A 15,715-nucleotide genomic window follows, 5' to 3' on the forward strand; every position below is an offset into this window, starting at 1 on the left:
AGGGCCCTCAGAGAGCTGTTAGCGCTAGGTTCCTCTAGCGCTTTGAGGGCAGGAGCCTCAGACAGCTGAGAGTACAAGAGTGTTAGAGAGCTGAAGCTTACACTCTCTGTGGAGAGGCGTATGCCCGGGCCACCGGAAGGAGGATAGTTCCAGGCTGTAAGTGTTGGGGTTGACCGATCCGGGTGCATGGTTCCTCGATTACTGCAGAGGGTATGGCTCGCTCTGAAGGCAAAGCCCTTAGCCTGTTGTTGGTGCCAAGGATGCTCGTGCAATAGTGAAAGCCCGCAACCTCGAACAGCGTCATTAAGTAAACAGACAAAAAAACAAACAGGGGACAGAAGCACGAAAAACGGCACACTGGAGGAAGGGAAAACCAGACGTGCGGGCGGAGGGAAGGGGTTGCCAAACAGGGAGTCAGAGGCAAGAAACAACGGCACAAACAGGGGGGGGGGCACAAAGAAAGGCACAAACAGGGGAGCAGAGGCTTACCTCATGTCCTGGTAGACGCTGCTCGACCAGCAAAATGGCGCCCGCCAGCTTCAGAATTTTTTGGATTCGGGGGCGGGGTTTTGCTGTTTTGAATGACAGACGTCACTGTCTAAAGAACAGAAAAACTTATGCCCCCAAATCCGAATAAGACGGGGCTTCTTTGGAGGGACGGCTCTCTCCTCCAATGGCTGGCCTCCGTTTAGGAAGCCAGCCAATGGTGGAGAGACAGGGCAGGGAGGCGGGTTCTGAAGCCCTACTAAGTAACATTAAATCTCCGGACCGGAAGCTGCTTCGCAGCTTATAGGTCCCCCGACCTAAAAATGCTTTTACAATAATTCACAAAGGGGAAAGGGTCCCTTGGTGACACCTTCCCATATGAGAAAGGGTTACCACCAAATTGAATTTTGTGGTAAAATACGATTGTTTTACGACCGCATTTCAGTCACAAAACATTCACACATATCACTGCGATTCGGTATTAGGAAGGGATGCCCTCATCACGCCCCTTCCTAATACCGAATCGCAAACCCAAACGAGTTTTGGTAAAAGATTATCGAATCACTGTTTGGGTTTGGTACATGTCAAAAAGCCTTTTTGCGTTCGCATATGGGATGATTCATTAAAAATATGAAAAGAGTAGGAATTAAATAGGAAACACAGACTGTCCAAACACTAAGGGGCCGATTTCAATGTGGGAAGGACCTGAGTGCGACCAAGATCGATCTGGAACTGGGACCGACTGACTGTCGTCGGTCCCAAACCAGCAATTAGGATGAGACCGGTCACTATTTAGCAAATGTCACTGCACAAGGTAATGCGCCAGTAACATTAGATTAATAATAGGCCCAGCACATCTTTGTGTTTTATACCCATTTACTTGCTGGTCCTAGCAAGTAAACATTAGACAAACAAATTCTTACCTTCTCCCTGCTCCTAGCCCCACCCCGCTCCCAGCAACTCTACATCCATGGGAGAGCCTGCTCTCATAGTGTGGGGCACCCCCCCAGCCCCCCCCCCCCACTTCCTTTTAGCCACTGTTGAAATGCCTGTGGTCAGGTATGATATATACAGCGTTCTGTCAGAGTCTTAACTTTCCTCGTTCCCCTGGGAGCCTAACCCCAACTTTAGTGGGGCAGGACCTATCGAGGGTTCTGCAATGTTCTAATGTGGCCCTCTGCTTCTTTACTGAAAGTATCCACTGAAGGAGAGCACTTTCTAGCACAACTTTCGGGTGGTATACTTCCATCTGTCATTGGTCGGTACTACAGGAGAACCAAGATTACCTCATCTTCATGTGGAATAGCTCAATGATAACGAAGGTAGACATCTATATGAAAAAGGTGGCATTACAATAGCCATTTTAGAAGTCTTAATACATATATTTATTAGGTTTGGAGTCTGTCACTATCGCCTGATGGGTGCTTCAAACTGGTCATGGTGGAAGATGGGAAATGGGTAGAGAAAGAGGAAATCTTAGTATTTCATGTTACTTACAAACACACACAAGAAAAAAGTAATACAGAACCAAAGGCAAAGTAGTTTGTAAATGTAATCAAAAAGACAAGATGGCTACTGCACGACAGCACACATTAACCATTATGGTTATATTACATCTTAATTCTGGTAAAGTTTGCAGGTAAAAAATATTTTTCCAAGCAGGAAAATAATTGTATAATTACATTGTTTGATTAGTTGCGTTTTTAAAGACAACATGTTTTGCTCTGGTAGCAGTACATATTGCCTGTGGAGGGGGTTGGCGGAGGCTTTTGAAGCGGCTATGTGCAAACTTCTGATAACCAGGGAATTCGATTCCAATTAGACTGTTTAGGTTTGGTTTGGTTTACCTCTCATTAATAAGAAGCCAATTAAAGACAGGATGAAGGTAAAGCGCAGCAGAGTGATTTGGGTGCCTTGTCGTCTAAAAGCAGCGCCTGGAGACTAATTAGATTGAGTGGGAGAATTCAGACTAAGTCCAGGTCTACCCTTGGATGAAATCCAGAGCTCAAAGAAATAATAAGTATCTAATAACTATGGAAAATATATTCACTCACTAAAATCATACACATCAGCTGGTATAGTTAAATAAATTAGTTCATAGTACAGACAGGTTTTGATTGTTAATAACAACGGACCCCAAGTTTCTGTTCAATCTCGTGACTTAATACTTAGGATCGACTCACAAAGCCATTTGCACTTTAGTTTACACACATATAAGGCTTTATTTACAAGTGCACGGTATTCTCAAAAGATGAATTTGCAAACGCAAGTCTCTTCTCAAAGTGTAAGGTCATATTACATTGGTGTGGATACTTACTTGTCAATGTTGGGCTGCTCATATCCCATCATGAACTGCAGATTGTCAATAACCACATGGCTGATGTCGTACATGTAGACTGCATGGTGCATAGTGTCCAAGACTGCCCTGCAATGGGAAATTCACAATTCTTTTTAGAGTCAAACTCTGAAAACTTTCCACCAGACCATATCTAAAACCCACAGAAAGTGAGGATCAGGAAAAAATATAACCACATGAGCGAAGGGAGAGAAAGAAGGTGTTACCAGAATTTCAGACATTTTTTTATGGAGCAGACTACATTTTGCAAAACAAAGGAAAAAAGACAGATTTTCCCACTCTGGAGGTAGAACGTTGTCAGAAACAGTAAACAATGATCTACCCGAAACACTAAACGAACTACTCATATAACTATTTTGTGTACGAGTCTTACAGAAAGGAATCCGTAATATACCATACAAGTCACACCATACAGTATCATATGCAAGCAACGTTCCAGTCAACACATGTTCATCAAATCGATTGGTAAACACCTGAAAATGGGAAACTCATCACTTGTGTTGCTCTCTTATTGAAGGCTTAAGCTAAGCATAGCTAGTCTAGCCATGATACATTTGCAAAACAAATAAACTAATTTGGGTATTTTCAAAATGTTTAGTGGAGAGCATTCACAATAACTAACAGACCTAATTGAAAATGTCAAAGGTTCAATTTTGTTGACCTTAAAGCTCAAATTAAATCTTAAAATTATAAATACTCTAAAATAAACGTATGTGCTCCCTATAGCCTTACAAATGCAGAAGCGGTTGAAGACCGATAAAATTATGCTTCCACATAGATTATGGCATTACAAATGTACAGAAGACTGTTGGAGCAGGAAGTCTTCTGCATGTCTCTGGACAGTGTGCTTCCTCTACCATATGCTGATCTCCAGGCAATTCACTTAAAAGTTACTGTATGTTTTCTAGATCCTTACCCAGTGAGCATGACAGTCGTGCATGTCCATTGAAGGTCCCTCTGTTTTAATGGATGGAGACCCTACAGCTTGGCTCGGAGTTTGAGGGGGGGGGGGGTAAATAGAGCACCCCTATTTCAGAGTGGCTAATACCCTCTCCTCCCAGTTTGCAGTAGATTGACAGTGGTGGCAGCACAAAATCTATAGTCAGGGATATCTGTATTCCTGTATTCTAGGAAGGGTGGGCTACTAGTCCCCCTCTTGATCAAGTCTGTGCAGTCTCCCTTGCCTGTTGTCCTGTTGCTTTTGTCTACCTGGCACTTGTGTTTGAAATCAAATGGGTGTGCTAGGTGAGGATGGTGAGGTGAGCCAGTGTGTGTAATGTGAACTGAGCTGTTCTGCTGGACATTCAAGCTCCTGCGCAGTCCTCCCTATCCCTTGGAGAAGCCTGGTGGTAGACACTCGTTCTCATCTATTTTAGCTGCACTAATTCTGCTAGGATGAACATCCCCCCCTTTTCGGTTGGGTTTAGGTCAGGGCCTCCTGATCTGGAGTTAATTAAAATTCCTCTCTCGAGAATAGCCCAGTCTGGAACAATGGAATACAGTAAGTCATCCTTGGTATGCCTTGGCACGCAGTAAACATTCCACAAATGTGCCTCAATACTGGAGGGGCACTCAGGATTCAAAAGTAGCAGACCTTCTGATTGGTTTAGCCTATCAATCAGAGGTAATAAAAGTCTGGCCTTAGTGGTCAGTTATTGGTCTAGACTGGTCTATGGTTCTATCAAGGCGGCCAAAACCGGGTCTGTCCAAGGAAGCCAGCCATGGCTCGAGGTGTGAAGATAAGACAAGAAGCTTGCTCACCACTTTGGACTACCCCTTGATAGGGATTGAACTTGAGGACATTTTCTTTGTTACTGATGGATTATGCTGCAAAGGAATTTGCCAGTTTGATGAGGAGAAAGGGCATCGGTTAGAGAACCAGCTGTTGTGCGAGGCTTGTGGTGCTGCCACTTGGAACAAAAGGAAACTGCAGGCAGCTGCTCAAGATAAGGAAGTTTGCAGTACATGAATGGAGTTAAAGGTAAACGGGGAAGCTTGATCCCAGTTCCTGAAGATGGGATAAATTTGCCCAAACCCCTCCCTTTTGCTGTGGGAGCTGTGTGGTACTTCCAGTTACAATCTGTAGCTGGTGAAGAGTGTCCTGTGGTATAGGCCCTCCACATTTCTTTTGCAACATCTGGGGGGTTCAGGGTGTACTAGCACTCTGGCCAGGCACTACTCTCCCTTTCAGCTAGCCAGTGGCTACTGGACAGTGGGACGCCAGTAAACTGTGCCAAGACATCAGGCTCCCCTGATCGGCTCCCTTATGCCACTAGAGAGGTGTCCTCGCTCAAGAAGGGAGGGCACTTCTGTTTCTTTGGGTGGCGGGTTAAGGGCTGATCAAGAAACTAACTTCACATCAAATGCTGAAACTATATTATTTCAATCCAAGGTTTGGTATCATGGCTCTAGCAAATGGGAGCAACACTTTGCAACATAGTCCGTAATATGCAATGCTAATTGTGTGTCTACATGTTAACTGCATTTTGTAGTGCTTAGTGTCTAGGTGTTATAATACTGTTTGGTGTCAGAACTCTGGCCTAGAGCGTTGTAGAGACATCTGTTTTTCACTGTTAATCCTATTTTTATGTGTAGAATATTTCTTGTGTGTATCAAAGTACTTTTCTTTTTAAAAAATAAAGCACAGACTGGACATTGATTTTATCAGCTAGTAGTACTGTGTGCACTGTATTCTGAATGTCTTAGCCCACCTCACATTAAGCCTTGGACTGCTCTGTCTCACTACCCTGAGAAAGTCTAGTGCTGGAGAGGAATACTTAGTTATCCAGTTTTGGGACCACTAGTACTGAGGCCTCAGGACACAGGTGGGGAACACTCCAGTTGATGCAATTGGAGCATAGTAACATGAGTGCTCTGGTGCCCAAGAAGCCGGGTCTAACATTGGTGGCAAGTGGTGTTGGATCCCTAGACTTCAGGATCAGTGGACACTGATGCCAGTTGATAAGTCCAGTAGATATCCATAAGTTATATGTACAATAGCAGATAACAATGGAGAGGAATTTAAACTGCAGAACTTGAAGGTAGAGGAATTAAAGCAAATGTGCGCTGACAGGGGGTGGAAGGTCCCAGAGTCTGGAGACAGGCAATGCTTGATTAACCACATGACAAAATGATTTGAGGAAGTGGTCAGTGTAGTGTGGGAGGTGGAGACCACTGTTGTCACAAACCAGCCAAGTCTGTCAGTGCGGGCTTCCCCTACACCTGCCCTAGCTTTCCCCTAGAACTGCCCCTAGACTTTCACCCCCCTTAGCCAAATTGTCCCCTGCCCCAGCATTTGGCTACTTAGGAGGGACTAACCTAACCGAGACCCTAAAGCTCCAGGAAGCTAAGGATTTAGCAGAGGAGAAAGTGAGGGATTTTGAGAGGAAGAAACTAAGGATGGCCTGCCAGGCAGAAGAGGAGCAGCGAAGAGCCAGACAGCAAGAGTGGGCTTGGAAGGAGAGGGAGAAAGAGAAGGAGAAGCAGGAGAAAGAGAAAGATAGGGAACTGGTGAAAGAGCGGATAGCCCTGGAGAAAAAGAAGCTCAAGTTGGAAGTGAAGAGAAGGCTGAGCTCTGAGGATGTTAAATGCTCCCGGGGCAAGACAAACACCACCAAGGTACGAAAGAAATTGATACACATGTATGTCCCGGAACCGATATTCTCAGCTGAATGCGTACAATTGGTCTAGCATGTAAGGCTCAAAGTCAAAATGGGCAGTTCAGAACAGCGACTCTACTGAGTCGCCTCCGGGGGAAGTGACTGAAGTAATTGAAAGTATTCTTGACAAAGACAGTCTGACATGAGTGCATGAAGGTTTATTTGATTAGATGGGTTGGGTTGAAACCAGCCCACTACTTGCAGAGGTTCAGTGAGAAGACGAAGGCACATGGAGTTTCTTTTGCAAATTGGGTCCATGACATAGTGAGAGACTGGAATGAGTGGGTGAAAAGGATGGAGGCAAATGTTTACCTGCCCCTAAATCAGGTGACGATAGCAGAGAGTCACCGAGAGGAGTACTTTAACCCACTCAGACAGACTTTGTTGAGAGGGATCAAGAGAAACTTGCAGTGTTGGCTGAGAAGTGGCTGGCAAACAGAGTGAACAAGTGGCAGGAGCACCTCAGTTTCAAGCCCAAGGGGGAGAAGATCTCACAGCAGCCTGGCCCTAGACAAGGGGGAGGGGGGGGGGCAGAACAGTTCCAGAGGCTCTCGCCAGGACAGAAGTCTTACAGGAATGGGGCCTCTAGTCAGCACTAGTAGTGGAAAGGAGGGACGGGTCCTTTCACTCCCAAGGTGATTAACTGCTGTAATTGTCCCAGAGAACCAGACTGCCATGGGAAGGATGCAGTGCCAGAGGCACGCATGACAGCAAGTGTGCTTTCAGTGGGGGCAGACATGAAGGGAGGCTCAACTGAGTTTAACTTAATCACCAGGGACATCTGGGAACTCGACCCAGGGGCAATTAAGCATACTCACCCTAACTCAAGGGGGTATATGAGTGTGGCAAGTATCAATGGAAAGAAGGTTCCTGCCATGAAGGATACTGGTGCCTACAGAATAGTGGTTGAGCGAAAATATCTCAAACCCGAAGAGATCATCCCTGGTTCCACAGGTTATAGACTCGTAGCTAGCAGTGATGACATTGAGTACCTTCTTGCAAGAGTGGACGTAGAGATGAATGGCAAAAAAGGCCATTGTCAATGTGGGGTTGCGAAAGAAGTAGGGCATTGTATACTTTCTTAAAAATTACCTGATTGAACCTGGGTTAGTATCAGGCCCTGAGGCATATATGGCTTGTATTTCATCAGCTGTGCTCACTAGGGCGCAGACTGTAAACTGCTTCCTAGTGAGGTGGGCACTACTCTAGCAAAAGAGAGACTAGAGGGGAATAGTCCAGAACAAGAACCAAGGCAAATTCTGAGAAGTCTCCTGTCCTGGTGTCTGCACCTCCTTCTCCAGTTGGAGAGGAGGGTGAGCATCCAGAGGCGGATAAGGTGTTGGAGTTTGGGTCCCTACCACAGCTGGAGGAGCTGCTGACAGCAGGAAAACTGTCCAGTGAGGAGTTTTGTAAGGCACAAGGTGAGTGTCCTACACTTGTTGGCCTGCGGAAGACTTCTCAGGAACAGGTCTCTACTGGAGTATTTGTAAAGCACAAGGTGGTTTGGGAAGATAGACTTTTTTACAGTGAGCCCACTGACCCAGAGCTAAGAGCCAGCAAAAGATTGGTGGTTCCTCTTGTGCACTGGAATTTCAGCTAGCCCATGAAGTACCCTTAGCTGGTCACTTGGGCATACAAAAACATGTTTTACTGGCCAGGAGTTGGAGATGTTTTGCTGTGCCTTTCTGGTCTGTTAGGCCAGCGGCGAGGCTGGTGGCCAGGCGAAGCACACTTGGTGCCCCTACCTGTTGTGGGGGTACCCTTTGAGAGGATGGGGATTGATATAGTTGGTCTGTTTGACCAACCATCATCCTCAAGCAACAAATACATTCATGTTGTGTCGGATCATTCCACCAGGTACTCTGAGGTAGTGGCTTTGAAGAGCACTCCTGCCAAGGTTGCAGCTAGGACTTTCTAGGGATCTTTTCCAGGGTAGGATGTCTGCAGATGGTGGTTATCGATAGGGGAACAAACTTCTTCTCATCTTACATGAAGGTCATGTGAAAAGAGGCAGGTGTGACTTCTCCACTGCTTACCACCCCAGGACCCATATTTTGGTGGAGTGGTTCAATAAGACCCTAAAGAACATGAAGTGGACTCTTGTCTGATCTACTCAAGAGGAAGTGGAATCTCCTCTTGCCATGCATGTTTGCTTACAGAGAGATACCGTAGAAAGGAGTAGGTTTCAATCCCTTGGAACTTCTTTTTACGCATCCTGTACGAGGCCCCTGACAGCAAGGATGGCTGGGCGGGCAACCCGAAGTCCGGCACCCATGATGTGGTAGACTATGCTCTGAGTCTCCATAGACTGATTGCTTTACTCATGAGCTGGGCCAAGAAAGATCTTCAAGCCAGTCACGAGCAGGTGAAGGAGTGGTATGACCAGAAGGCTATGATGACTGGGTACCAACAGGACCAGAAGTGTGGGTCCTGAAACCGATTTGTCCCTAGGCTCTGGAGGACAAGTGGTTGGGTCCCTACAAAGTTGTCTGATGTCAACTATTTAGTTGAAACAGGGGCCGCACAAGATCCCCAAATAGTGTTCCATAATAATTGGCTGAATCTGTGCCTTTGCAGGGAGTGCACAGTTTCTTTACTTACAAAGAAGCCGCTCCCTGACTTATTACAAGGTGATGAGAGGGATGGTTCAGTTGAGGGAGTTAAGCTTGCCTCTGAACTGACACCTGAACAGCAAGTAGAGTGTAAAAAGCTGCTGGGGAGATTTTCCCATCTCTTTTCACTTACCCCAGGTTTGATGCTTGTCTGTGTCCATGACATAGACACAGGGGGAACCCTGCCTGATAAAAGCAAAAATTTCAGGATGTCAGACTGGTCCAAGAGTGCATCAATACGGTAGCCCCTGGGCCAGCCCAGTGATGTTAGGGCATAAGTAAGTGTCAGCTGACTTGCGCTTATGGTTGGACTATCCCGGTCTAAATACTGTGAAAAAAACAAACGGATGCCCATCCTATTTCCAGAGTTGATGAGCTTGTGGATAGGTTGGGTGTCGCAAAGTACCTAAGTACTTTTTATCTAACCAGCGCTTGCATTACCCCTGGTGCCAAGGCGAAAACAGCATTTTCAACCACAGGGGGCCTCTACCATTTTAAGTTACGCCTTTTGGATTGAAAAATGCTCCCGCCACTTTCTAGGGCGAGTCAACCAGGTGTTGTCAGGCCTTAATTCTGTGTGGCGTACCTGGATGACATTGCTGTATTCAGCACCTTGTTGGATGACAAAAGAAACACCTGGAGCAGGTATTGGTGAAGATGCAGGGGGCCAAACTGACCATTAAGGCAGCCAAGTGTCTAGTTGGCCAGCCCTCTGTTGTTTATCTTGGACATCAGGTGGGTAGAGGGAATATTCGCCCCCCTGGAGGCTAAAGTTCAGGTGGTGCTAGACTAGGAGATTCCCACTACCCAGACATAGGTAAGGGCCTTACTGGTTACTATCAGAACTTTGTAGAAAACTATGGGACCACAGTTGATCCTTTAACAGCCCTGACCTCTAAGAAGCAGCCCAGGAAGGGGATCTGACTCTAGTGTCAGAAGGTATTTGATGAAATGAAGACTGCACTGTGCAATGCACCTGTGCTGAAGGCCCCCAATTACACTCAGATCTTCATTGTGCAGACAGATGCTTCAGACAATTGAGTTGGGGCAGTTCTTGTCCAGCGCAATGAGAAGGAAAGGGAGCATCCAGTGGCCTTTATCAACCACCGATTACTCCCCAGGGAGCAGAACTAGTCTTCTGTTGAAAAATAATTATTTGACATACTGGGGGCCCTTCAAAGATTCAGGCCTTATTTGTTTGGTGTGAGGTTTGTGCTAGAGACAGATCACAAACCCCTCAAGTGGCTTGTGGCAATGAAGGGCTAGAGCCCAAATTTGCTTAGTTGGTCCATATCTCTGCAGGGCTAAATTTCTCTGTGGAACATAAAGCAGGCTTATAGCACGGTAATGCAGATGGCCTTTCCCGCCAGTTTGTCCAATCAGATGATCGATCTTCTCTCACTGATTGGGGGCCGGGGGGGGGGGGGTGCATATGTTGGGAGGGAAGTCTTCTGCATTTCTCTGGACAGCGTGCTTACCCTGCCTTATGCGGATCCCTTGGCAAGTCACTTAAAAGTTCTTGTATGTTTTCTAAATCCCTACCTCAGTGAGCATGACAATCGTACATGTCCACTGAGGATCTCCCTGTTTACATAGATTGAGACCCTAGAGCTTAGCTCTGAGGTTGAGGGGGGGCATGCATAGTGCACACCTATTTCACAGAGAGTAGTTACTGCCCTCTCTACACCGGCTGCAGTACACGGACAGTGGTGGCAGCAATAAATCTATAGTCAAGGATACCTGTATCCTAGGAAGGCTGAGCTACCAGCCACTATCCTGATCAAGTCTGTGTAGTCTCCCTTGCCTGCGGTTCTATTGCCTTTGTCTACGTGTGCCCCAGGACACCAGCAGGGAACAATCCAGTTTATGCGACTGGAGCATAGAATTCTGAGTGCCCTGATGCCCAGGAAGTTGGGTCTAAAAGTCTAAAATAAAATAATCCACATCAAAAAGCCTTTGTAGAAACTCAATAGTAGTAGATACACAATCTAACTCTAGCACAAGTGCTGCAGGTTATTTTTAGAAAATAGTTTAGTTTTTATAAAGTGCCGCACTCATCCAAGGGGTATCTTGGTGCTGAGAAAAAAATCAAACCAGTTCTCAAAGTATGAAAGAGGTCTACAGATCCAGACTGCGCTAAGTCTGTAACCGCCAAATAACTTGGGTCAGTGAGCCAGTCCATTAATTACATTATTTCATTAACCCATGCGGTGTACAGAAATTATCATTCTTCGAGCGTGCTTCCTAAGCTTGTGCTATAAAGCTAGACCTCTTTAGTTTTAAACATCCATAAATACTGGAAACTGTAAAGGAGGTTTTATAGTGACAATAAAACTCTTATAGGAAATAAACTGAAAAAGTGTTATGGATTTTTCAATAGAGAAATTGTAGAGGAATAGTTCTCGATAACAGTAGATGGCAGTATGTAAGAGGCAACTTCAGACAATCATTTTTATATGGAAATGGTAGTGCAAACTTAAGAACACCGTTATCTGCGCTGGTGAAAAGAAGAGGAGGCAGGTGTCTTTAGACCAGTCACAAGGGATCAGACTTTAAAGCAACGAGGACATAGCCTCGAAGGTCCATGGAATGAAGAGTGTACTACGAAATAAGCAAACAGGATGGCTTGCTGCTCTTCGTTTACAATCAAATTACGTTTTTCCATCAATTTATAAACCTTGGTAAGTTACAAAGTCCACTATGGTGCCTTTTAAAAGTAAACCTCACACACAATCGGATCGGAGTCTTAAATGTCTTAGAGGCTGAAATTGGTGTCAAATGTCTCTAATGGTTTTTGTTCAGGGAGAAAGGTGCATTAGGGTGCTTGGAGCATTCTTGTAGAATGAAATAACTAGAAATGAGATTCCGAGTCATTGGGATTGATGTGGTTTTTATGTATGGCACAGCAATAATATTTATATTTGACTAAATGTTAGATTATTAATTTCAACAACAAAAAAATGGGGAGGGGGGAATATATCCAGCACGCACACGGTAATCGTGTTTGACATACGCTTGAAGACATTTTCAAATTCATGTATTCAACTATCACCTAAGTTGTAAATTACGTTTTTGATACATACCATAAATGCACGTTTGATTACTTCGTACTATCAAACCAAAGCATCAATGAGATTTGCATTATAAATGTGATCCACAAAAGACTTCAAAGCAAAGTCCTACGTTGGAAAAGTGCTACTAATAACTACACAAGCACTTTACTAAATCTGCTTTGCTATCTACTAAACTTTTTTAGTTACTCTGACTTTGCAATTCAGATGTATGGGGTTCTATTGCAGCAAATTCCATCAAATAAATGTCCTTCCTGCATCACGGGTATAGTGGGGTAGCTACAAGTTGCAGCCCGGCGGCTGCATGTAAGAGCAGGGGGCATGGGGGGACGCCCCCCCCCCCCCCCCAACTCTTGCCGCCCAGGATGGACCACCTCCCCCCACCCCGCTACGCCACTGCATGGGTACATCTGCCTCGATAACAACACAGGGAGGGAAGGCAGAGAGACGAAGCCCACAAGAGGTGAGCCAAGAAAGGTATAACAATGTGGTGATGCAGGCACCGGTGCTAGCTGAGAAAACGGAGACGGCCCGGCATATGTTGAGTCTCTCAGTGGGGGTAGTCAGTTGAGGCAATGCAGATATTGACACCCCAACATAGAAACAGAGAGTAGGTGTGAGCAGGTGTTCTACTGGTTCAGCTCCATTCGCATCACGACACCCAGAAAGAGCACGCGTAGCCCGTGAGGAATAAGGTGAACAGTACAGGCCACGTGCATAGTCTCCATAAAATAGAAAGAACAACTAAAAAACTGATCAACAACCGGAGGGTGTTTTATCATTGGAATATCACCTTCAGGGAAGATGGAAATCCAACATTCCTGCAATGAATTTCTCCTAAAACGATTATGGGGGCTCAAATAATGAGTAAAAAAATCGGAATTTTGGAGGTTGAGTTTTATGAGAGCACAGAAAGAGATAAATATAGAAGATTAACGAAAATTAAAGAGTAAAAAGACACCCCCAGTCATAATAAGGCCCCGCAAGTTATAATGACACGCAGAGCAAAAAGGTATTTGAATTAAAAAAATATCAATATTTACTTGATGTTCTGCTGCCCATGAAACGTCATGAAGTACAGAGACAAGTTTTCAAACTTGTCTGCCCATTCATCATATTTTTCCAGCTGATCCTCCAGGCGCTGCGATGCAAACTGGGTGAGCATGATCTTGGCTAGGCGCACATTATTGATTTCAAAGCTGCCCCACAGTGTGTTCACCCCTTGGATACAGAGGTCAAGAGCATATTCACTGATGAAAGTGGTCTTTCCACTGCCCGTTGGACCTGTTTGAGGAATAAAGTAATACAAGAACTAAATTAGTTACTGGCACATTATTTCCATTAATTCCTCAGTAAAAGCGATGCTGCCAGTAATTTGCCAAGTCATAATTTTTGCATGAATTAACGAAATCAAGGAACAAATATGCATAAAAATAATACATCTTAAGGTATTTTCTAGAAGTGTGTGAATCCTGCATAATTTTCTGTAGGACAATTGGGTGAATTTACAGCAAAATTACATGTAATTACACCAAATGCACAAAGACCTCAAAAAAAATACTGCAACATACTCAACAAGAAAATGTAATTTTGAGTTGACTTCCGATTGCTTGTGTTCGAAACACTGCCACCCACATTCTAATTTGAAGGTTTGTGAAAAAAACATAATCCGAACAGTACATCTTATGGTAAAATTTCCACCTGACATTAGGCAACGTGGCGTAACGGTGTAATCATGGTAATGTCATGTAAATTTCGTCACACAAAATTATGCCAATTATGCCAGCGTAACTACAATTTTGCCCAGGCCTAGTACTTTGCCTGCAGGTAGGTGGGCTACCAATCAGGGTGAAGTAACACTCAGCACAGTGCCTGAGCGCATGTCTGGCAAGACATTGGATTACCTTTATTTTACTCCGCAGCTGGCATGGGACATAAATGTATGTATCTAAAGGTCTTTCTTAAATATGGTTTGCAAATATAAAACGACTTACCTATTTAAGAAGTGTATGAAAGATAAATAAACAACAAAATTAAATATGAACAGCAATGTGAACGTTTGTAGGATATGATCTTTGGAAAGAGCATTGTAAAGTCGTTTCCCAATGTCCAAGTAAAACCAAACAAGCAAGGAAAATAAACATTATATTGTACACTGGCATTTTGTGGAAGAGATGACATGGAAACTACAATCACCAGCATGCACTGACACTGCCGCAGCCAATAGAAAAACTCTGCACTTGTGCAGTGCACTAATAAAGATCTCATGACTGCCCACATGCATTAATGCCTTGCGCCCAAGACATTCAACAGTGAATTGGAAAATGGTATGTAGTCTCCCTCCGAATTCTTTTCTTGAGCATGTTCATTTTGGACTTCATTTAACCAAAGAACTATTGTCACATACACTCTCGGCAGCACTGAGAAATTGAACGATTTATGGCATCTTGTGCACCACAGACAATCAAAAGTTAATCCAACTGTTAAGAACAAGAGAGTGGTCCTGGAAGATTACAAGTGGTACATTTGTTAAACGGATATCTTGTAACTCTACAACATCTATCTTTTATCTCTCTTGAAAGAAATAGCTTAGCCTGTACCAATTTAAGATCTTCTTGAAAGAAAACTTGACAAATTCAAGTACCAATTGTGGCAAATGATCACCACTATTCTCAACGAGAGAGTGCATTTAAAATGATTTCTATTTGTTTCCTTAAAATTATGGAAAGCTCTATTCAAGTTAAATTACCATTTGGTCCTTTTCTATGGTGTATTCATCTCAATTTTGAGATTGGCTTTCACATTACACAACCTTTGTTAAAATACCCCACCAAACAAAAACCCCTTGTGTGTCTAACTTCTGCCACATAGGTCCAAATAACCAAGGGAGTAATGCTAAAGGACTGGGGGAAGTAGAAGATGATCTGGAAATTGCCGGAGGGAGAATCACAGAAGATCTTATAGAAACAGCCTGCATCATTGCAACTTGACTGTTTATCGAAGTAGCATCTGGGATCTCCAGTATTCCTTGCTTTTGGAGGGAGCGGGTATGGAAAAATCCATTCCTTTCCTGAATTGAAATATATTCTTGTATGTAATATTTCCTTATATCCTGGTATAGAATGATGGATTGCAGAAAGAGTGGATGGAATACTCTGCTTGGGAAAGAGCAAGTCTACTAATAATTGGACATTAACAAGTAGAACAAGACAAAATCAATGCACGATTTGTGGCTCTCACACTGCAACGTCACTCACTCTTGGTTTTATCCCAACCCTTGCCCCCTACCCAAAACACCCACAACTCTTCAATTTAAGAATGTGTATATTGTTTGACTATTTGTTATGCTGTGAAGGGGAGATGATCAATATGTATGTGTGAGACACACACACTCATGCACTGAGTGAATACCGGTGGAAAGGGAATATGTGTGCTTTTCTTGGCTTGCACATCATTACAAGCACAATTAAATACACAACACATCTTTGCGGGTTACATATTTCAGCTACTTCTTCTGGGGTGCACGGACAT

General features: G+C 44.2%; 1 protein-coding gene across 1 annotated transcript in view; it reads right to left on the reverse strand.

Annotated features, from left to right (window-relative positions):
- Positions 1 to 15,715, reverse strand: part of TWNK (twinkle mtDNA helicase) — a 116,269-nt gene that overhangs the window by 17,692 nt on the left and 82,862 nt on the right. Inside the window, exons 2-3 of the mRNA XM_086922679.1 lie at positions 13,228 to 13,468; positions 2,804 to 2,911 (exon numbers count right to left, since the gene is read on the reverse strand). Of these exons, the coding sequence (XP_086778805.1) occupies positions 2,804 to 2,911; positions 13,228 to 13,468 (349 nt within the window). The remainder of the gene's footprint in view (positions 1 to 2,803; positions 2,912 to 13,227; positions 13,469 to 15,715) is intronic.

This window comes from Lissotriton vulgaris, chromosome 5, assembly GCF_964263255.1.
Source record: "Lissotriton vulgaris chromosome 5, aLisVul1.2, whole genome shotgun sequence".
Taxonomy (NCBI): domain Eukaryota; kingdom Metazoa; phylum Chordata; class Amphibia; order Caudata; family Salamandridae; genus Lissotriton; species Lissotriton vulgaris.